Here is a 24981-nt window from a genome sequence, read left to right on the forward strand (position 1 = left end):
TGTTTGGGTAGACTATTCTCATATGTCAAGATAAAGATTTTTGGTACTTTTTAATATTTTTTTTTTATTTTCATAGAGCAGTATTCTTTTCTTAAAGAGGTCTGGAAAAGCATTTTGCATTTCTGTGTTAATGCCACTTAGATTTCAGTGTGATTTTTTCATATTTCTTGGTATTTTGGGTTAATTCTAACATCTTCAGAAAAACCCCACAACTTCCCCGAATATATGGAGCAAATAGGATCAGTCCTGCTCTAAAAAAAAAAAAAAGGGGTAAGAGGTGTATACACAGTGCATGGGACTCTGCATCAAATTAAGCTTACTTAAAATGGCAAAATTAAGTCAGGAAAGTTTAAGCATAATTAAGACTATTTTCTTCTAGCAAATCCAGAGGAAAATATTATTTGTAGAAATATTATTTTTAAAACTCTCTCTTATCTCTAAAATATTTCCCTTTTGTAGGTTGCTTTTTGGGGAGTTTTTGGGTTTTTTTTGGTGTATCGGTGTTTTGTTTTGCTTTGGTTTCCTTTCAGAATTCCACACATGGGTCATTGGTGTCCAGGTTTGTTAGCAAAATGTCTCTGAGCTATGCTCATATATACAAGCATGTAGTGTTTTGCTGTTCTTTCTGAAGGGCCTGTAAAGATGGTATCTTACTTTAATAATCTTTAATTTTCATGTGTTTGTGTTTCACACCTGTAAAGGAGATGGAAATTGTTAGTATCTTACTGCTTTTGTAGAAGAAATTGAACGAGAAATTCCATATAACAGAAATATCGTGATATTCTTCTAAATATACTTTTTTCCATAATGTGCCACTGATTAACAGTTTGGATTACAGCACACACAGCCACATGCCCTTTGTGGGGTTATTAATGCCTGGAAAATCTCTCAAAGCTCCCACAGTGTTCCTGTACTGGATCTTTCTGTCATGAAAGCAGCCCACATAATGCTCTCTTTGGTGACCACAACAGTGCTGAGTTTGACATTGAACATTCTTGAATAACATAAAGGCCTTTTCTATTTCCACTGTGCCCCTCTGGAAGGAGGAGGCTGGGAGAAGACATGGCTGGTGGAGCTGGCCCAGACTGGCCAAAGGGGCATCCCACTCCATAAAACGTTCGGCTCAGTGATGGCAGCTGGGCAAAAGGAGCAGGATGGACTGGAGGGGGGAATATTGGTGGTTAAGACATGGCCATGTTACTTCTGCTGTTTTCCAGAAGATGGCTGGGCATCTGCCTGCTAGTGGAAATTAATGAAAGAATTCCTTACTGAATTCCCCCTGTATTCCTGTGACAGTGAGCAAGCAATCGGGTGGGCAGTGCGTGGTATACACGGCCAACCCACAACAGTTCCTTTGTAACAACTGGGAAAAAATGGACAGTGTAAAATTTATTAGGAGCAAATGTTTCACATCAGTAAAACTGAAAATACTTGACATTTCTTTTTTAGCTTTCCTTGAACAGAATGATGCTGCACTTTAACCATATGGTTTAAATGCTGCTCAATGTGTGTGCTACTTTTTCTAGTACAGGTCCCTGGGGAAGGTGGCAGAAAGACATCACAGATTTATCTGTAAGAAGGGCTTTGAAGTTAAAAACTTCAGCAAAAGAGTGTTGTTTCAATGTCTAACACAGAAATTGAATAATACCTGTAATATGGTATGCTAGTTTTTACCATGGATAATTGAATTACCTATTTCATGGCAGCTAATTGATCAGGGATGAGTTAAATTTTCTCTTTATAATGTTGTTTCATACAGAAACATATTTAATCCCAGGGAAAGCCATATATAGCTATCAAGGAAACAATAGTTTTTTACTATACTATTAGCTCAAAATGGACAAATGTGTTCTTCATGTAAAAGTTTGCCAAAAAGGAACAGTTAATATTATTGTGTGATATGGCAGTTAAACCTTACTTCTTGAAACCAAATCCTAACAGCCTCCCTAATTTTAACTAAGTAAAAGGAAAATTCTAGTCAATAACTTACTCAAAACATTTGATTGTTTTCATCATTGTTGCTGAAACGAATCAGTTTGGCTTGTGAATAACAAAAAAAAAAGTTGCTTTGTCTGACTGAGAACTAAACTAGCCCTTTGTGATATTCATAAAGCCTTATTTCAAATAAGCTTAAAATGTGTGAAATGTTGTTCAGACTATGACCTTTTCAAAACTGCTGTCACTATGATGCACATTTCCTGCTCTTCCTGACATTGGGTGATGTGTTTGGCAGAATAGAGGATTGCCTGCTGTGCTGCAATTGAAAAGCAATCAGCCATTTGAATAAGGGTCCATGTATCTGTGATGAGGCAAACATGTAATTTGTTTCTTCTTTGTGTTAAAGAAACTCCTTTTGCCACTGGTTTGATGTTAAATGAATTATAAGCATTTTTCAAAATAAAGATATGTGAAAAAGACAACCACAGCTAATGCTAATTGGAGCTAAGGATTTAATTGAAAGTAATGAATTGCTGGTTTGAAACTGCTCAAAGACATCAGTCTATATTTACACTTAGAGCCAGCAGTGCTCTTAATCCAAATCCATTCAGCTGTTGGTTTCAGACCTGTGTGCATGTTCCATTCCCCTTGTGTAAGGCAAGTAGCATGTCTGGAGCCCACAGACCACTTTATAAATTTAATGCTTGCTGCTCAAATGTGAGGAGGTGATTAATGAAGGAGATTTTTACAAGGTTCAATATTGTGCCCAAGAGTCACCTCCTAGCAGTGAGAGAGAGTTGGGCAACTCCTTGGTTCCCGTGAGCATGAGGGCTGTGCTTGCCAGGAGAGTGATGTCACCTGGGGAAGCTGGCAGGTGAGTGGCACACAAGACCTTGCTGTGTGGGCACAGGGCCAGAGCACTGCTCAGCACCACTGGGATGGTCACACTGCATTTGGTACGGGCAGAGATTGAACAGGCACCTCACAGGAGGAAAGGCTCCCCAGTGGAGTTGTCACAGAGATTTGCTGTGATAGCAAACCAGTGTTTCACAGCCCTGTTAGTGAGCAAGAAAGTTTACAGAGGCAGGAACATGTGGAAATGCTTTGTAATTGCAGAAGGCAAGGGTCAGGCAGCTGCTGAGCCCCTTGACGTGGGCACCTGGAGTGGAGCAAGATTATAAAGGGGTTGCTACGAGGATGAGAGAGGAGCAGGTGAAGGATCTGGAAAGGGGGAAAAGTTTCTGCCTAATAAGCAAAAGATGTTTTTGTGTAGTTGTGGTTGTATTGTCACTTCTCCTCATTGTCTTATGTGGCATTTTTGTTCTTGGTCTTCAATTTCAATCAAGTAAAGGAGGTATGATTTGATTTTTCTCTTTTCTGAGGAAACTAAATTCTGTGAATTTTGCTGAAGACGGCTTCTAAGTGCTGGCAAGAAAAACAAATTCATATGATCAAAGATGCTAACCTGACTGTTTCTGGCTGAGAGATGCACTTTTATGGGAGCTTTCAATATTTCAGGTTAATAGCTAGGCAATTCAGCATTTACAGATCTCCCTGATATTACTTGGCATTATTTTGTTCTCCTTTTTCTTACTGTAGTTTTGCAAATTATTTCCTTTAGAAGCATGGCACATTCTGCCAATCTGTTCCAATTTACCCTTATAGGGCAATAAGAAAGTCACTTTATTTGAATATAGAGTCCCTATTCTCCTAAGTGTATTTAGGCTTGACTTTTAAGGTTGAAAAAAATCCTGTACAGTCATAATGCCTGTGTCAATATCTGTAAGTTGGTCCTCAGTGATAAATACTGAGTCCACCAGAAGATTTCAGTCATGTTCTGTGGAGGTGTAAATCTTCACAATACTTCCAGTGCCCCTACTGGGAAGGAAAGAGGAAATGTAGGTGTATGTCTGAGGGCAGAGGGGGAAGGCAGAGAAGAAGGAAGGAAAGGAGAGTACAAGACCCAGGCAAAAACTTACTTTACACACAGGCGGAATAGACTTTAGTGTAAAGCACAGGCCCTTACTTGCCTGGTGCTGAAAAAAAACCATGCCAGAGGAAGATAATGGTGAGCATGTGTATGATTTTCTTTCACTGCTGCAGGCGGGAGCAGTGCTGCGAGCTGTGAGCTACAAGGTGCTGTTTCTAAGGGCCATGGGCTGCAGCTCCTCATCCTGCTCCTGCATGGCTGTGGGGCTTTTGTTTGTCCTTTCTTCCCACCCTCCCATCTTTGAGCCACTAGTTCTCTTCAGTTTGTTAAGATATGCACTGTTGCGTGGTGGAAATTCATTACTATAATCATTATATTGGCAAATTTTTGAACTTCTTTTTATTTATTCTCAAATAATCCACACTTTTCTTTAAATTTTGTCCACTGCCCAAAATATTCCTATCCAAAAAAAAAAAAAAAAACTAAATTTCTGAAGAATTTAATATACCAAGACTTCTGGATTATGAGTAGTGCAGATTTAGTGTCATGTTGAGTCAATGCAATTACAAGCTGTTCTGGCTAGTGAAATAAAAGAATTGTTAAAGAACTGTTGCTAAAATGCTACAGTTCAAAAATAGAAAAAATCTGGAGCTTTAATATTTATGAGCAGATTCTCACAGGTCATACTGGGGTCTTGCTCAGTGTTAATGCCCTATGAGTCTTAATGGTAGGTGGTGATAAATCTTATTTGCTACTAAAACCTGAGACTACACTGAGCACTTACTAAAATAAGTATTACAGTCTTGGTTGGGCCTTTGCTTAATACACTATCTATGAAAGATACAGCTGTAGAGGTGGAATTGTAATTTACAGAATGGTTTTAAGTAGAAGAGGGAGTAATTGGACCACAGGTCTTTTGACCCGAGAAATTATCATTAGTTATTTGCACACAATATCACTGCATTGTCTTGAAAAGTAGCTACCACTTTGTTTTTCATGACACGTGGGTGATGCAGCCAGTTAGGAAAGAAGCCATGAATGTAAATTATATTGTTAGGGAAGTAAGAAAACAGTCTGAGTTTGTGAGAGAATGCTCAGCACACAGAAAGCCTGTGTGTGTGTTCCAGCCCTGGGCCAGCTGTAGAAGATGGTGATTCATGCTCTCGTGAATTTCCAAAGTTTCACTGTGCAGTGTTGCTCTGAACTGATTAGATAAAAGGATAAAGTATCTGTGTGTATTTCTGTGAGTCTTTAACATGCTAAAACATCAGCTTAATTCCCAGATGTAAATGAATCAAACTGTGACCTACAACTTGCTCAGCTATGGATGCTGTTGAAGTATCCTTTAAATAGGCAGCCTGTATGAGGAATCCCAACTGAAAACTTGAAACTGTTTGGGTTGTTTGGTTTTGTGGTTTTTTGTTTGTTTTTTTTTTTAAATTGAAGCTGTTTTACTTTACTGTCTAAAAATGAAAACTTCTGCCCTTCTATTTGGTATCTGTTTAGAGTTTTAAATTTCAAGAGGATCTGAAAAATCTATGTGACTGCTTTGACTGTTTTGCGTGCAATACATTTTTAGTGATAGTTATTAAAGTGAATTTTTTTTTTAACTTTAGGGTGTTATAATTTGAATGTTTCTTATTTTCAGATGGAACAAAGTACATTTTGTTTCCTCTCAAAATGTGTTAATATAATACTTTTTTAGTTGAAAATTCAGAGTACATAGCTCATGTGTGTACATGGTTCCCTGTTTTTGTGTTGTGGCATTTGACAAATGTAGACTTGCCTATCATCACATAAGCAATAACAATTGCTGGAAAAATATTTGCATTTATGGCTAGATTATTTGTCATCCCAAATTATTGGCTTTCAGTCTCTTAATATTGAATATGCTGCTTACCTTCCAGCTAAATTACTGAATTATATCTAAATATGGCATCCTAAGTTCTTCTCAGACTGATTTGCTTTCTAAAACATGTGCTTAGATAGAACAAGAGCCTTCTAAAAAACAGTATTTGTGATGATGATGGTGTCCTGAAGGGGTGCTGTACCCTAAGCAATTTTATCCCAGGAGACTTAGCTTCACTTAGCTATACTGACATTCAAGAAACCCAACCAAACAACCAAACAAATCCCCTAAAAACCCCAAGAAACTGAAAGAAAACCTCATCTGTTATCAAGGTATCAAAAGTATTCCTTCAATAATAATATATCCAGGAATTAATAGTGTTAGCGTCAATTTCCTGATGGTGACTGACATAGCCATTCATGGATGGGCTGCATGCCACAGCCCATATTTGTTTAAAATGTGATTTCTTTTTTGTTAATGGCAAGATTCCTGTAGCTTAGTAGCAGTTCCATTCCAAGATTCAAATTATGGAAGTAGCATTTTGGAAACAAAAAATAAAATGAAGGATTTGCCAAATATAGTGATTTTTGCAATTTGGCCTTGAGCAGTGAAAAGCAGCAGAAATTGGTTTTACTTAAGCTGGGTTTTGGTTGTTCATTTTTTTTTTAAACTTATATCTAGACCCATTTCTAGGTATTTCTCAGTACCTCTTTAGATTGATTTGTTTATATTTTCATAAGTGGGTGCATATTTAATTCAAATTTATGGTTGTGTGAGCATTTTGTCACCTGTTTTGGAATTTCATGGATTTAATTTATTTCTTTGCTGTGAGTCATCTGGTAACTACCATTTGGTAGAGTGCTTCAGAGTACACTTCTAAGTGTTTTTTCTTAAGTATGTACTATAAACACCACATAGCGGCTCCTTATCAGTGCAGAATAGTGCCTATTAAACATGCCAAAACTTATGGCTGTAACATAATGCTGACTGAAGGCTTTAGATTGTTTTTGGAGAAAGAATCCTGCTTCTCTTGAGGTCAGTGGGACGTTTACCACAGACTTCAGTTGAAGGAGCTGCATATGCAGTGATGCATGCAAATTTATATATTGTTTTGGAGTAGCTAATGGTGTAAAATGAAGACATATATAAAACATTTTTTACATTGTTTTACAAAACATAAATACAGTTTTTCATTAAGGCAGAAAAATTGCTTGTTTATTGCTGTACATAATTGGTATATGTTGCCAAATACCAATATTATAAATATCAATATATGTAATGTAAATTATTCTCCCTTATCTGAAAGAAGGTGTTTTGCATTCAGGCATCAGATTCAATTATAGTGCTAAGATGAAGTCCCAAGAGAAGTATTAAATGAGTTCTATTTTCATAACATACAGCACAGTATATTTTTGAGTCACCACACACCTCTCAATAATTCAGAGGAGTTGTCAGATGTGTTCTGAGATCTTTATCTTCAGTTCAGAAAGCATAAATAATAATGTTTTATGTACTTTGTCCTCAAACTGTAACATTTCCATCACTTCAAAGAAGTTCTTACATTCTGTAATGTGAATACATGACCTGTGCAAAGCACTCTTGGGTATTCCAAAGCTTTACCTGAGCTTAGGTTTTGTATAAGAAAATTGGGAAATTTGCTTTACATTAATTTCTGCCAGTCCATGTCTGTGGCTCATGTGTAGTGGTGATACATTGGCACAAGGAGGAATGTTTTCAAAAACTCATGGGAAAAATTTAACGTTGAATTGGATTTTCCTGTTTCAAGTAATTTTGATGAATGAGCAGGTTAACCCACCATCAGCTGGGTCTTTACATGTGTATAAAAATCACTGTGGCTTAGTTATATCTGCCATACAACACCTGAGGTGAATATGTAGTCCTCTCAATTTGTGCTGAAATTGTTACCAAGTAATATAGTGAAAGCATGTCATTAGAGCCAAATTTCATGGTTGTGTGCTTTCTGTAGTATGTTTATCTAGAAAATCTGTGCTGTATGAGAAAGCAAGAAATCAAAGCGTGGTTGTCTAATAGACCCATAGGTTTCAGAAGAAAAAGTGGTGAGATTTTATATCTGCCACTGAAGTGAAGAACATAGGTTCTCAGTGGCTTGAAGAAATGTGCTTCAAGCTATTGTATTGACCTATTAACATTTTGCTATGGAAAATGAATCCAGAATGATCAAAATGCTACCAAATTATGCATTGTAACTTGCTTCTTCATGCTATTTTTATATGGGTTAGCCAATGATGGATTCAGCTAGGATGTGAGGATAAGGAAAGTATTGCAAAGCATTAGAATAACAGGTGTTTGTTCTACAATACACCTGTTAGGAATACAAAGCGAGAGAATAAAATTAGGTAACTGTGAAGGACAATGTCTATTCCTACATTTGGAGGCATTTTAGTATTTTTATGCATATTTTATGACACAATTGTTATCAGAAAACCTATTTATTAATAATAAATTACAATTGAATTGCAATTTCAATTCTGTTTTCATATTCACATTGTTTTCACATCATACACTTTCTCTTGCCAAGAAGCCATAGTTAGTTCTATGGCAGTCAAAATGGAAACTGGGCATATAATTGGGAAATATTACTGTGCACTGAACTTCCCCTTTCACCAAGAGATCTACTACTGACAACAGTGCTTATCTTACATGGCGGCAGCAGCACACTTAGGATAGAACGCAGGTGGCTTTGTTAGTATAATGTAGACAATGCATTTCCTTTTTTTAGGAGCAGAAGGAACTGAAAGTTGTGGCCAGCAGAAACTCCTCTATTTCTACTGCAGCAGTCTTAAAGCTCTGTTTGCCCTCCAAATCACATTTGTCATAATTGAAATACCACTTAGAGGTTCAGGTGACTCCTTCTAGCCACCATTCAGCTGATATATCAGTCCTGCTCTTCCACGCTCTGTTTCCTGAAATGTCATTGTAATGCCACCACAGAGGTTTTGTTATTTTTTGTTTTTAAATTTTCCATATTGATTCAGAGTCCTGATTCTGCTTTAGTTGTTCTCATGGATCAGTCTCAATGTGCAAAAGTCCATTTTATCTGCCTGTCAGAGTTTGTGGAGTTTCTGGAAGATGCTATTAATCACATGGTTTAGATTGAGGTAGTCCTGCAAGGAGCACAGAGTTAGATTCAATCCTTATGGGTCTCTTTCAATTTGAGACTAATCCTATGGTCTAAATCTAGAGAATACATTGTTCTATTGCATGCAAAAATATAGCAACCTTAAGGGGACAAACTTCAATATACATTGAAAAATTAATGATTTACTATGATTTTTTTAATGAAGAGTAACTTTTGTTACTAGATCTTGCTCTAAATTGCAGTTAGCCTATGACAATGATTAGCGGTATAAAAAATCATCCTAAAGACACTAAATTTTTTTAACATCAGGCCAACGTATGTTTAATATTAGTCAAGGATGTAACAAAAGAGTCTCAACTCATTTACTCAAATCAATCCTTTTTGTACCTTGCATGCAATTAAGGAAAATGTAGTTATTAAATAAAAACCTTCTTTTTTTTTTTTTCTTTTTTTAAGGGTATTTTGGTCAGGATGGCCATTTTGGATCATGTGAAAACAAGTACTGTGGTCTGGGCAGGCACTGCGTTGTGAATGGGAAGACTGGCCAAGCCGAGTGTCTGTGCATGGAGCACTGCAAGCCACATTACAAACCTGTGTGTGGGTCTGACGGAGAATTCTATGAAAACCACTGTGAAGTGCACAGAGCTGCCTGTCTGAAAAAGCAAAAGATCACCATTGTACACAATGAAGATTGTTTCTTTAAAGGTAAGCATGGCTGAACAATATCTGAAATATTGCTATCGGGTGTGTGTTTTCAAGCTGTTCAATTAAATCTCTGTAGCGTCTGCACTGAGTGTAGAGTGAATAAATGACTTGAAATATTAATACAGTAAGTATTGCACTCCAGAGATACCTTATAGATTTTTTTTTCCCTTTTGTTTATACTCAATGCTCTAGGCATTTAACCTGAATAAACCAGTTATCTCTTAGAAACTAATCTATGGCAGCTTGCCTTACAAATGTGGTTGCTGACCTCATTCATCTAAATGTATTTATATCCCAGAGCCTGAAGCATGTTAATCTTTGTTGCAGGAAAAACAGAATTTAGGGTTTCAGAGGAGTTTTGGAAGATTGCAGGACCTGTGCTCATGTTTGATGTTGAAGTTGATAGATCAGCAGCTTGTTCGTGGCTAAATGGGTCTTCCTTTCTTTGAATTTGGATAATGAAAAGTTTACTTGTGTACTCATTAAAGCATGCAAGATTAGTTACTTTTTAATCTTTTGAGTGCTGAGATGCCAGCCTGAATTCTGAGAGCTACACCTTATGCTAAGCCTTTTATGCTGACAATGTCAACAATTGCAACATGCTCTTTTTTTCTGTAATTTGAGCACACCTTGCAGGTTTCTGGAACTCTGCCAGTGCAGAGTTTGAATATTTGTGAGTACTTTGACAGATTTTGAGTGTGTTTTCACTGGTTAAAAAAAGATGGATGGCTTTGATGGGAGGGGAATTTTTTTTTTAAATAAGGCCCTTTTTTATTAGTCTCTTTAGTGCTTCCTGAAAACATGATAAACTCTGCAAGTTCATAAAAAAAATGCTGAGGCACAGGTATCCATAGGTTAAACTGGGGGTGTGGAAATCTTCTAACAGGAATCCATATATAAATAATAGCAAAAGTTTAACTTTGTTCAGAACTAACTGTGGACACCGTATAAAATTGATATATCATCACAATATATAGGCCTTAAGTACATAGCGCATGTTCTGAGGTAGTGGGAAATAGAAATGAGATTCTAGGAGTATAACATATAGTGCTTGTAGGGAATGTTTTGTGCATTAACAACAAAATGTGAATGCATCCATCTTAGCAATCACAATCTCTTAAAAAAAAAAAAAAAAACTTTGATGCAGTACTCTGGTAGAAGAAATGACAGTAGAAAATCACAGAATATTTCAATTTAAGGGGCTAATTTCAGTTCTTAATTATGATGTATACAACAGAAATAATTTCAAGGCATGTGTGGGGAAAAAAATTATAGCATTGCTACATTTTTTCATCTTAGAAAAAGAGAGATTTATTTATGGAAATGAGACAGTACTTCAGGTAGAAATGTAACCCAAAGGTTGCCTTAAGTTTTGTTAGCTCATCTTTGTTTTAAATTCACCATGCTTCTTTCACACTTGTTGTTGTGGACAATGGAGTTTCTGAATGATGTTCACCTTCAGACACCTAATTTAGGTGCTGGATTACAAAAATTTAAAAGTAGGTTTTTCCTTTAGTCAATGACAGTCTTTAGCAAAGAACCTAGGGTATCCGACTGACCTTGTCTGAGATGCTTTCTGCAAACTGTTATTTGTGAAGATACTCAAGTTCTCTAGTTTGGACTATAACTACATGTCTAAAAATAATGTAAAATATTTCATTTTCCTTCTTTCTCATCTTATGTTGACTTCAGTAGTGTTCAACATGTGAGATGGGAACAGTTATTTTTCTTTTTCTTATTTCATATATATGGACCTTATCAATCTTATTTTCTTGCATGTTAACTTCACCTGCTTCATAGCTGTAGTAGAGCACCGTGCTGTTAAAGCATTGCTGCCTTTTGTGACTATCTTCCAACATCTCCTGTCTTTTGTAAATATCTTCCAACATCCACTATATCGATATGGTAAAGGAGGCAGAAGATGTTGAGCTATTTTTATATGATTTATTCTTTTACAAAACATTTCTAAGCTAACCACTAGTAGATTGCCTTCAATAAAGCTGAAGGTTCTGCCAGTAACAGGTCAAAAATATTTAAAAGCTAATAGGAAAAACCCCTTAAGAGTGCTTCTCCTGGATAGAGAAGGTGAACCCCATCACTGCTGAGGGTGTCAGAAGGGCACTGCCCCAGGTCCTCCTTGTTATTTGGCTGATATCCTCCAGCACAAGGGATCTCATTTCAAGGAGCTGCTTCTGAGACCATGAAAATTCAGAGAAGATCATAAAATAAATATTCTGAGTGCTTTGTTTAGGCTTTCACAAAATCCTTTGGAAGAAGCTAGTCTGAGCTGGGGCAGGGTGTTGGGGAAGGAATGCCTGCAAGATGCTGTTAGATGATAGGATAGTCACTGTCAACAATGACTATATAAAGACAGTAGTTGAGTATTTTTAATTTCTGGTTCATTGCTAATCATTGATTTTCAGATTAAACTACTGTGTACTTAGCTGGCTTTTTTTTTTTTGTGTTTGTATTTTATCTCTAACAAGGCTGTCTGTGTTTTGAGATTTGTGCTTCAAATCCTTTACTGGATTCTCTGTTCTGCCCTCTTCAGGGGGAAATATTTCTTGATGCAGAAATTTTAAGTTTTAGATTGCGTAGGGAGCTCAAGATGAGAGGAGCTAAGAAAGACACCTTATTTAAATGAATAAGCTTACCAGAAAACACTAGTATTCTGTGTCTGGAGAAAAAAAATTAAAAGCTCATGTTCTATATACCCAATTACCATTATAATAGTAGCTAGGTAGCTATAGTTATTTGAATAATACATCTTGTAACCAAATGATTTATAGTTGATCTCAAACATCATGAGTTCTACTTAATGGTTTGAAAATCGCCCTTTTAAACACTTACATGCTAAGTGGAATTTAAAGATTGCCTTGCTAAATGAAAGAGATCTTTGGCTTATATGTTGAAACTCCGTTTAAATCACTGAGAAATGTGTGTCTTAGCTAAGCTGTGCATACAACACAAAAAGCATGAAGGCCTTCAGAGAGAGCAATTTCTGAAACATTTGATAAATACATTTTGTGGTAGTGAAAGCTGTGTCAAAACTGTACTCTGCTGACATGCTATTTTTTTTAACTAAAACTTCAAATTCTGATGCATTATGTGCTTTATATTGTAGCTTATTTATTTCCAGTTTCATTGGACTAATTCCTTTTTTTCTTTTTTTTTCCCATTTCACTTGCTATCTTTATTTCTTCACATCAAATTAAATCACACCTTTTCCTGAAATATGTGTGGAACACATGCAAAACTGTAATTGAAGTTGAAAGTTTTTCCTTGATGATTGAGACTGTTATGCAAATGTTAGATTTTTCACACGGATCAAGATAATGGCCATACTAAATTAGAAATTACTTTTCTTCCACTCCTGTAATTATTCCCTCAGTTACTTATTGGCATGTCATGATGCATCAGACACTGAACGATTTTTCCTACTGGCTTGGTTAGATGTTTGGATGCCAACTGTGACCCTGAGAATTAGTCAATAAACTGTCTCAATTTCTTCTCATATAGATGCAAAATGAATTCCACAGAGAAGCTAATTACTTATAATCTCCTTTTCTATGAATTTAAATTAGAAGTATTTTGTATACCTGTAGAGTCCTCTATTTCCCTCAGATAAAGTCCAGTGTCCTGTAACTGGATGTTAGAGAATGAAAATTCTGCAATCATTTTCAGAGGAGCTCTCAAGCCTGAATGATCTAAAAAATGTAAAATATTTATGATTATTCTAATTAGAGATTGAAAACTTTCTATTCAATTCATCACATATTTTCTATGCACCCTGAGCTTCTTGTATATTTAAGATTATATTTATTTCCATACAGTGATACACTTGGTCATTGTGGCTAATGGCAATTTGCTTTGAATCCTCAGGAATGTAGCAAATACTTCTATATACTTTGAATTTTCTAGAATATTTGTAGAATAAAGTTTACTTCATATGTAAGCTTTTTACTTTTATGTAGCTTCTGTGACACCCTTATGATACTAACATTATTTTAATCTCTTCTATTTCTTTTTTTGTGTCTCATTTTAATTTGGTGAATATTTTCGTCTGTTAAAAAGTCGGTGAGCTTCAGATTTCTTACTACTATTACTAAAACATCTAGATATCTAAATATCTAAAGACTGCTATGACATTTGCTTTTCCCCTGAGTGTTCCTGAAAGACAAAGTAGAAACATAGCTTGGAAAGCTTGCTCCCAGTACTAAGCTGTTCAGAGAAGACGATAAGAGCTGGCTGTGAAACTGACTTTCCAATTACTTATTCAAAATAGATACGAGGAAACTGGAAAAAGTTCAGAAAACATTTGCAGGAATGACCAAAAGTAGTAAATGGCTTAAAAAAGATATGAAAGTGTCTTATGAAATCATCAGGGTGGATGTGAGTGGGCTGCCTTGTATTCCAAGAAAAGAAATAAAATTATGAAATAAGAAAGCAGAAACAAATTCAGAGCAAGCTTTTTTGTGTTTGACATACAGCAGATCCTGTGAGTAAAAGCTATGTAGGATTTCAGCAGTAGACTGTAAATATTAAGGAAAAGCCTATAGGCTTTCTTTCTTTTTAAAGAGGGCTGGGGGAATTAGTTAAAGTGAACTAAATACTAACTATCCCACAGAAAAGATCTAGGATGCCTATCTAGCCTCTACAGTGACTTCCACAAGACTAGTTCAAAGATTGTACTTTCAAAATTTTTGTGTTTGAGTTGTGCCCTAGGTGATCTTAGATTGGTTCTTAAAATATTGGCACATTAATTTAGAAGCACTGGCATTTATTTAATCTTACTTGATGTTCATATACTTCCAAAGCAAGCATAAAAGTCTGTTATTTTACCAGTTTCACTTCTAGAAATATTTCATCTTGTCTTTTATATAAATCTTGAACACATTATTTAAGTTTGATCATTAGCCATCTTTCAAAAGAAATTAGGGTATGTTAATGTGAATATCAATCCAGTATTTTCAATGAAAAAGAACTTTTTTTTAAGATGTATTTGCTTTTTTACTTTGGCTATCAGTTGGCTTCTCTGTTCAAGTTCTCATGAGCATTATTATTACACTCTTTCTAAAAGCCTGAATTTCTGCATATAACATCACCCTTAAGGTTGCTGCCAATAAAGTGTCAAGCTTCAGTTATCACTCCAGAAGTATGTTCAACACAAGCTGTATTGTGAAAAGAAATCTGAAAAAAATCTTTCAGAACTCGAAGTTTTTGCTTGATCTTAAAACATTTGATAGCATGTAGGAATTATTAGATTTAGATTACTAATCCATCCTATGATCTACATATCTTCCCTTTAGTGCAACACTTAAGAAATTTATATTAACTCCTGATTTCCTGCAGGGATAACATTAGTAATTGCACATTCACAGAGTGGTAAAAATCCCTGTTAATGGCTGGTGTGGTACTTCTTTCAGCACTTTGTTGGAAAGTGATGCTCTAACCAGCAGAAAGCTGGATCTTTTTAGTACCCTTGGAAACCATACCATAAATTTTAGCACTTTTCCTCTACTGTGCTATCCCCACACAGTTCATTTTCCTGAGTTGCATTGCTCATGAGATTTGGAAAACTGCTGTTTTTTCCTGCAATATCTATGCAAGATGTGTCTCAAATATCTCTCTTAAATTCCCCAGTGTTACTTTAAATTGCTTAAACTAACTGGCAGACGAGGCCAACATATGTAATATCTGCTACTAGATCTGCAAAGTGAAGCTAAATTCAAGGTATTTATGAGGACATGCATATAAGAAGCTTAATTTAAAAACTGAACATTCAATATTCCTTGCTTCACTGCTGTTGGTGATATTGTATATCTTGCAGCTAAAGTCTTGAACTCTGCTCTTTCTTTCCTCCTTTGCATTGAGTTCAAACTTCTGAAATGTTGGATGGGGCAGTGGCAATGGGGCAACTCCTGAAACAAGTTATGAATGTAGATTTGGCTTTTATTGCCTGGCTAAGGATATACTGCAAAGACATCCTTTCAGTGTCTGGAGCAGTCCCAATCTTTGTATATCAATGCCTGCAATTCTGGGATAAATCTGTTAATCAGCTCTAACCTATTATGTATTCTACATTCACATAGAAATGAAGAATTAGTGTTCTCTAGCTAATCTCTGTACAACCTTAATGAAGTTTAAAATTTCTTGTAAGGTCATCACTGCTGTTTGATACCACACAAAGTGAGTCTATGGGCATCACAGATTTTCACTGGTAGAAAATTCAAAAACTTATAGTTTTTCCGGTAAGGATGTTGCATCTGTTCAAAGAAGCTGTATTAACCTGAGAGCTGCAATCTCAAGTCTCTGCCAAGTCACTGAATCAGACAACCAAGATTGTAAAGTCTTCTTCCTTGTAGATACTAAAAATCTGGCTGGATGTGGTCCTGGGCAAGCAGCTCTAGTGGCTCTTCTTGAGCAGAGAAGCAGCACCAGATGATTTCTTATGGTTTCCTTCAACCTCAGTCATTCTGTGGATAAGAGTCTTGGAAAAAAACCATCCTTACTTATACACCTTCAGCCTGATTTTGAAGAAACAGAATGTAGCTCATGGTGCTAAAATTCAGCCAGTAGTTTCTGGTACTGTTGAGGAAGAATTGGAGAGATAAGAGGAGGAGAGAGAGAAGTAGAGCTCTGGCAAAGTGTAATCAGTGGACAGAGTTCTGCTGGTGCCCTCCTCTCAAACCTGTAACTTGGGCCTGTGGATAGGGCAGTGCCACTCACAGGACAGAATATTCTTTGCTCTCCTGCTTTTTCGGTGCTGTCAGAAAATTGTTGATGTGTTGCTAGCAGTGCAAGGATTGTACAGGTATGGTTCAAATCATGTCTCAGTTTCTGTGCTCAAGTAGCCTTTATAAAAATTTTGGGAAAAGGCAAAAATAAACCACCACATAATTTTCTTTTTGTGACATTCTAAAATAAATATTGGTAGTGCCTAGTAATGAGGATAGCAGATGCTTTTAAAACTGGAAGAAAACAGGTAACAGTAGTGCATCGTGTAGTGACAAGATGGCTGCTTGTACTTCAAAATAATTAAATAATTATTTTTTACTATCAAATTGGGGGTATGGGATATTGAAAATTATTATGTGATAAGTCAAACTAAATGTTTTGTCATAAATTTGTGGTAAATAAAGGAAGTCTTGTGTTCAGGCAGACATTTAAGTGAGAAACATAATTTTTTAAGTTTAAAGTACAAAGTCTTAAACTACTGAACATGGTTGGTCTGATGGAAACTGTAAAAAGTTTTAATTAAATAACGTCAGAATTACCATTAATTCTTGTGGGAATTTTTTCTGATGGAACATATTGTTGGCCTTTAAAAATCATTAGCAATTGGATACATATACAAGGCATTGGCATGATATTTGTAATTCAAGTTGGCTAGTATATGGTATACCAACTTAAAAAAAGCCATAGCTTCTTTTACAAAATCTGAATATTTTGAAGAAAAGTAGGCCTGCAAAAATGATATTGAATTTCCATTTCTGGCTCTACTAGCTAATAATGGATGGAGTAAGTGAATTTACAGTGGATAAAACCTGTACGTTAAAAGCTTTCTCTTGTGGTTTTCCATTTAGCCTCTTTTAATATAGGATGGTCAGTGGGGTTTACAGGAAACTGAACTAGAAATGTAGCATTGCCATTTGAGGCTTATTTGCTTGTTTGTAGTCTGTAGCATCCTAGTGAAACCTGAGAAATGAAATTGGTTTAAAGAAACTTAATATACTCAGTTGACAATAGCTAATTTAGGCAAATTGTCAATATCTGTAAATATTTTTCAACTGTATGTTTTTTTCAACTTTCTTGGAATCTAATTGTGCAGAATAGAAGTAATGAAATGCAACAGCCAGATGCTTCCAAATTACATTTCTTAGTAGATTGCCACCCAGATGACTTGCAGTTTTTCCCTTTGGTTATTCTCATCTTATGACAAGAAAGCAAAGAAAGCTTCATGCCACCATGCTTGTGATGGCAGCTATCATGTTGTTATTATTATGCTTTTAATTTTTGAAGTTATAGTATGAACATGTATTAGAAGCAACCAGAAAATAAGTAGCCATAAGCACTTTCTAAAGAAGAAGATTTGAGCAACTCTGTCAATTGTGTCATAGAGAGGTAAATAAAATAAGTGATATGATTTTGATGAACATTGTATATATTCTATTTACTGCCAGGACTTAGCAGTTTTGATATAACTTAGTTTTAAAAAAAAGTATTTATACCACTGTAACCAGACTTTATACTGTTACTTCTGTAGCAGAACATTGAAAGCAGAAGATGATAATTTGAAGTTGGATAGAGACCTAAATTCAGTGATTGAATTACAGCACTTTTTGGTCATGGAATTACTGATTATACAATGCTTTTGGCATAAACCGCAATTAAAATAGATTGTATTATCAGACTTTATCCTGAGGATAAAATAATGTGGCTCATATTTAAATTTAAATAGAATGGTCCAAGGAATTCTCCAGCTGAAACTGATTTTAAAAGATTAATTTCAGGAAATAAAAATAGTTAATTTTTGCCTCATTCTAATTTATTTTTCTTCTTGTTTGGCTCTGAACTTCTCCCTTTTGTGGTCATTGAAACCAGATCTTTGTTACTGATTATTTATAAAAATTTATATGAAATTTATAAATTTTTATTATTTGAAGTTTTTACTTTTCATGAAGAAACTAGTTGTTCTCATTTGCCTTAGCAAGTGTACTTCTCCTGATACTCATGCAGAGAGTAAATAAAATTTGATAAACTGGGCAATGAAATCTGATTAGATCCTTTAGCTTTCGCTTTATCTGGAATGATAGTATGAATTTATTTTAAAATTGTTGGAAGCAAACAACAGAAATAAAGGAAAACTAATTATAGCAAAAATAAGTTAAACTATAGCCCTAAGAAATAAGCTAAAATAAAATTATACAAAACTTCCACTCACTAAGAGTGATGTTTTATATTTTTGCATGTATTTGTAATGGCTTTGGGTGCAATTAAATCCTGAACTATATACTGCCAGGAAAGTTTGTTTCCCTCAGGGCTGGAACAGATGGTGGAGATTCTTGTTTTTTTCTTCTCACCATTTAGAGACCAAGTCTGCTGAATCTCTACAAGGAAAAGTATTTATGCCAAAGAAAACTGCTGATGTTGGCCTTAAAGCAGTAGAATTCTTAGCTGTATTCTCTAGAGGGTTATTGCTAAGAATCCTGGTAAACAGGCAGTGCATTGAAGTTTTGCTATTAGCAGTGTTTTAATACAGATTTGATATCTGTCTAATAATATTTGTTTTACAGAATAAAAAAGTGCGTTTGACTAATAAAACTGCAAGTTTTCACTTAGTATTCAGCCTGCTTGTCAGGATATTTCACTGTGCAAGGAGAAAGCTATGAATTAGCATTTCCCAGTCATCACTTTGATAATTAGAAGAATAAAAATCTAAATGCATGGAGAATAGCAGAAGTGTTGTTAATCATGAGCACTCCATACTCTTAATCCCACCTGGAAAATGAGAAAAAAGCACTCCTGGGATCTAGTAAAATGGCAAGCTTTGTATATCACTAAACAAAAAATCTGAAAGAGGGAAAAATATCCTTGCAGTGTTAAATACTAATTATGGTCAAGAAGTTTCATTAGTGCTTCTAAATTTAAGACAACTGCTGAATGCATCAGTTCTTTGTTATTTTCCTATTCCATCTTCTCTTTTATACAAGTCCTTGCCATTCAAACAGAACATAAAGCTTTTTATTGGTCCCTTATGATGCAAACCATAGTTGTACAATCATAATTTTAGAATATGAGCTCTGTGTGCTCTTAGATTTGCTGTCACTTTATCACAATTGTAAAAGCATCTTGAAGTGTATTTGCTTAAGCAGGTGGTGAATGGCCACACTGGGAATATATCTATCTTCTTTACTGTATGATGAAGTTTTAAAGCAGACATTTCAGCTATGGTAGTTGGAAAAACATACTTTTGTGATAAATCTTGTAGGGGAAAAAGATGGTAAAAGATTAAAAGCCCCATCTAATACTGAGTACATGAAATTGGTATAAATTAGATAGTTGAGTGAGCACAAATGACACATAGAATATATGAGTGTTAATGCTTTCTTACATTTTTACAGTGCTTTATAATTAATTTTTTTAAAGGAAATTAAAAGTTATGTGTTTCAGATTTTCATTAACAAAAAATCCCAAAGTACTAAGGATTACTGTGGGAAAGGAAAAATCTTCTAGTTTATATGGGAGTTTATCTAACACTATCATTTCAGTAATCTCAGGATTTAATTCAATCCTCCCTACTGAGTTTAATGAAGATTAGGTTCATTGAAACCAGTCAATTGATGAATGTTTGTTATATTGCAAGCATGAAAGATGTAAAAAAGAGCCCAAGGAAGAGAATACTGGGTCAGAAGTTTGAAATAAATAAATCATAAAAAATAAAAAAAAATTAAACAAAGACCACACATACACCTGTCCCCTGCCAAATGTGAAAGAAAAACCAGTTGAAAACACACAATTTATACAAATAGTGTGATGTAAGCTTTAATTTTGCTCTAAAATGGTGTTGTAATCTTCACTGCAGTGTTGTTCTTGCCTCTCTGCTGGGGCTCTTCTCCATTCTCTGCAGCACAGTCCTTCCTGTCTTCTCAGGGGCTCCTCCTGGGCTCTTGACCCACCCCTATTTATTTCAGTTACCTTCACGAGCTACAGCTGCTGCCCAGCTAAGGACCCTGCAGCTCGTTTGGAGCAACTGGGACCCACACAGATCCCACAATACAACATATATTCAGGCCCCCACATTTCCCCCCTTTTCTTTTAACAATTATACAATTACAATATGCATACAGTCCCAGCTCTCAGCTGTCCTAGATACATACATAGAATATATGCATATCCCTATACAGTCCCAGCTCTCAGGCTGCCACAGCTCTCGGCTGTCTTTAGATGTTCCAAGGCTCTTTTCTTTAAAGGCCATATTCTTCCAGCTTTCTGCTGCTACAGCTCCTTAATTCAAAGGCCATATTATATTCTACAGTCCCAGCTCTCAGGCTGCCACAGCTCTCAGCTGTCCTATCTTCTATAGTCCCAGCTCTCTGGCTGATATTCCAAAGTCCCAGCTCTCAGGCTGCCACAGCTCTCGGCTGTCCGGGGGATTCCATACCTTCTTTCAATGTTTGGTTGCAGTGTTCTTCCTCACACAGGGTCACCAGTTGTTGTAATCTTCACTGCAGTGTTGTTCTTGCCTCTCTGCTGGGGCTCTTCTCCATTCTCTGCAGCATAGTCCTTCCTGTCTTCTCGGGCTCCTCCTGGGCTCTCAACCCACCCCTATTTATTTCAGTTACCTTCACGAGCTACAGCTGGTGCCCAACTAAGGACCCTGCAGCTGCAGCTCGTTTGGAGCAACTCAGACCCACACAGGTCTTACAATACAACATATATTCAGGCCCCACAAAATGGTCTCAAGATTTTCCTGAAACCTAAATCCAATCGATTTGGCAAACATCACAACTGGTGGCAGTTCCTCACTTATATTGGATGGGGTTTACCTTACTCTGTATGCTATGGAAATTTACCTCGCAGTTTAATTTTTTTAAGATGCTTTTATGACTTCTTTAAAATATTAAAAAATTCAGAGGTATTCTTTAATTCTTGATGCTTTTTGAAAAGTAGCGTTACACTTGTTTTGCCTATGTCTAGTACTTGTAGAGAATAGGTAGCTGAAAAAAAGGAGAGATCAAAAGATACTCCTGTGACATTTCATGTGCTTGTGATGATTTGGGGTTTTTTGTCTGTTTCGTCACATTTTTGGGGTTTTTTTTTGGTCTTAATACTCCTTATTTATTCATGACTTTTTTTCATGTTTGTGGTTAACAGCTAAATGAACATAAGCGTAGGTGTAATATGTACAGCTATTAGAGTAGTCTTGATATTGTCTTTTCATAACCAACCTAAACAATCATATATTACTTTGACTTCAATTTAAAAAATCTCCCACTTCACTCCAAAAAAAGTGATGAAAAAAAAAGAAAATCATTGCTTCATTTCTTTAGTTGTTTTACTCTATAAACAAGTATTAGTGGTGATGGTGGCGTTTTTGAGCCTCATGGGATGTGGGTGTGCATTGTAATATTTCTTTTTCATACTGTGAATGATGTATGGATGGGGCCAGTCTGTGGTGCCTGTTTTGCATGCTTGCTGCTTCTGGAAGATGAAAATCGAGGTATGTAAAATTTGTTTTCTTATGTAGGCTAAAAAGGGTTGTTTTCCTGAGCAATGCTATTGTTTTGATGATCAAAGGTCTGCAGCGCTAGGATGCATTGTAGATCCATTTTCAGTCTACATGTGCTAAGTATATTTTCCTGAGTCGTATACAAATTTTTTACAAAACTTTCTGGACCTTGCTTGAAGTTAAAGAAATTTTTGAAATGTGAATGGTGGTATATGATAATCTGATAACACAAAGCATTAATGCAGAGTTCGCCTGATGAAGCTTTGATAGCTGCAGTATTTAAGTACTCTTTTATAATACATAATTTAAGGACTTGAGTTTTCAGTGCAGAATATTGTATAAAGTATTATTTCTAAGAGACACAGAATAAATGAAACAAGAAAGGATCTTAATTCTCTGTCTCTTGTGAAAGTGAGTGATTGTACATAAGATTACAAGTGAAGGTGAGAACTTCATTTTAAAATGGTAACCCTTTTTATTTGCTTAGACTGGTGAAAAAGAGCAGGTTCTGTTTGCAAGAAGTTGAATGCAAATGTAACAGAAATTACTTGTGGAAGTAAAAACTAACAGGAATATTCTTGGCAAATTCTTCCATTATTACTTAAAAAATATGTTAAATGACAATTCTTGTGTTCTGACTGTAAAAGTTATAGAAAATGGATGGACAAAGATTTTCTTTGTGTAGATCTGAGTACAAAGCCAGGATGATTAATCCCCACAAAATGTAGAATAAGGCTAGTAAATTTCCAGAAATGACATCAGTTTAAATTTATTTACATCTGTATTTATGAGGAGCTGAAGGAAAAAAAAAGTGAGAAAAGCTTGTTCATAAAAAAAATGGGTCTCTATAAAAGCTAAGTATGTAGAGTTGGGCAATGTGTCTCTTTCATTAAACCAAAGTGTTATTATGCAGGTGATATAGTACAATCACAATTTTTACCAATCAAGATGGAGATAAACTTTTTGATAACTTTTGAAAAACAAGTTTTGGTGAAAAGAAAATAGAGTGAATTACTTGGATTTTCTCTTCTAAGTTACACTTCGTTATTTCTTGCTGTGCTGTACACTGCTCGGTTGTTTGGTCACTTGCAATGTAGTAATGTATGTGATTTTTAAAAAAAATTATAGTTTTTTATATTCCAAGTTATTTGCAACAATTTTTGCTTCTTTTTACTTACTTGAAATTACTCAAAGACTGAGAAACTGAGATACTAAAATGGAAAAATGGAAATAAGAGTAGAGTCAGCTCTTGAAGAAAAATCAGAACTAATCAATAAAACAAAACTACCAACACAAGAACACTCAACAAAGAAAAGAAGCTGTCAGGCTGGAATTGCTATCAAAATAAATTGTAAAAAATTGATTCTACAGACATTTCACCATTTTCCTTGGCATACAAATGTTGGACACTCCAGTCTATGAATTGGCTGGCCTTGTCTCCAGTCTCTCAGTCTTGGGAGATCAATGGTACCTCAGACATGTTATAAAGATTTCTTCTGATCTGAGGTGTCAAAAAATAGAAAATTATCAGTGTGCAAATAAAAGCCTGTACAATTATCTCATTATTTTGGTTGCATTTCTCACTTACTGGTTTCCTAACTTCAGCAAAGTAGGAGTATTTTCTTAATTTGATGCAATGTACCTCAACCAATTGACTTTCATAGATTATTGAAAGCACAACTCATTCTGAATACTCTAAAAGTATTTCTGAATGCTGAGAGAAGGCTATACATGATTTGGTGCGCTTATTTCAACAAATCACTATGTTTTGAAGTTCAAATTAGCACATGACTAACATTAAATTTTTACTGTGTGCACTCTTTAAATGCTCCTGAAATGTGACTCCAAGAATAATGGCTTGGGACTCTGAAATGTAGACTCTATTAAAGTTGCCAGAGAAGTGAATTTTGTTCTTCCCTTTAAATTCTTGTCCTTATTGATAATGGAGGAATAGTGGTGTTCAGCAGAGTGTGTAGGCTCAGGTAGAGCTAATACTACTTTGTTATAGAACACAGGGTTAGATATTTCCTGAGGAATTCCATTTCCTCTTGACTTTATATGTCTTAGTCTATTGGTATTTTTTGGGTAGGTGTATCTTGTGGGTTTTGCTCCCTGTAAGACCATCCTAACTTGGAGAATTCTTCTGCGTGAATGACTCAGAGGGATTTATTTTCTCTCTGAAGAGCATGCACATCGATTATGTGGAACTTCCATCTTCCTTTGTATTTTAGATCATAAAATACAGAAGAGATACTCACTGAGTCTTGCAATTTTGTTGTTCTGCTTTGTTTTGCATTTTGAAAACTGCATCACTGAATTTTTTCCCTCTTTTACGTGACAGGTGTGACAGTTGAGACAAATTGCTGTCACACCTTACAGTGTTCTGTTATTAAGTATTCTGAATCTGCTTGGTCTTTCTTCAAGTGTCCTTGGTCAATGCTTTTAAGGTTGAATATTTCTTTCTTGTCTCCATCGTATCCCAGTGTCTGTGGAAGGAATTGTAAATATCTGTTTGTTAAAAAAATAACTTTCCAAATGAAGGATTTATTTAAAGAAACCTCGATAGGTTTTCATTGTGCTGCTGAGATTGAGTTATCATCTGTTTTGAATCTCTGCAGGGAGTATTTTCATCAGTATGAACACTAAATGACCAGTTCAGACTTGCCTATGGGAAAAAGTTCCTTGATTACTTGATAATCCTCTCTGCTGATAATAAAATTGTTCTGCTCTGGGCAGCATTTTCAAATGTTCTGGTGATCTGAATTTTTTTGACTGCTAATAAGATACAGGAAGAGACATCAAGTAGCTTTGGGATGCATTTCAAAGTAAAGGCATTTAATAGTGTTTTAACTGCATTTGCAGGCAATAGCACCATTTTCTTAATAGCACCATATTCTTAAAGGTAAAATCTTATCAACTGAACTATTTTCAATTTCCTCCACTGACATCCAGTATCAACCCTCAATTATGTCTCATAGCATTATGATAGTCATAGCAATTGAGACAGTCTAATAAATATATTTATTTTCTTATTTCACAATTTAAAACCAATATCTTTACACAGTCTTCCACACATAGTTTTTATGGGCTAATTCATAAATTTGTATACATATCTGTAGGCCTTTTGCTGTCTTACTGTTCCTTGAGAGTGTACGATAATTTGCTTTTGATTTCAAATCCAAAGATGTTTTAATTTTAATTCACTT

General features: G+C 35.4%; 1 protein-coding gene across 2 annotated transcripts in view; it reads left to right on the top strand.

Annotated features, from left to right (window-relative positions):
* FSTL5 (follistatin like 5) overlaps positions 1-24981 on the top strand; it is a 272462-nt gene that overhangs the window by 75222 nt on the left and 172259 nt on the right. For both annotated transcript variants that reach the window (XM_064710753.1, XM_064710754.1), the window contains exon 4: positions 9295-9543. In XM_064710753.1, coding sequence (XP_064566823.1) covers positions 9295-9543 — 249 coding nt within the window. The remainder of the gene's footprint in view (positions 1-9294; positions 9544-24981) is intronic.

Source organism: Zonotrichia leucophrys, chromosome 4 (genome assembly GCF_028769735.1).
Source record: "Zonotrichia leucophrys gambelii isolate GWCS_2022_RI chromosome 4, RI_Zleu_2.0, whole genome shotgun sequence".
Taxonomy (NCBI): Eukaryota; Metazoa; Chordata; class Aves; order Passeriformes; family Passerellidae; genus Zonotrichia; species Zonotrichia leucophrys.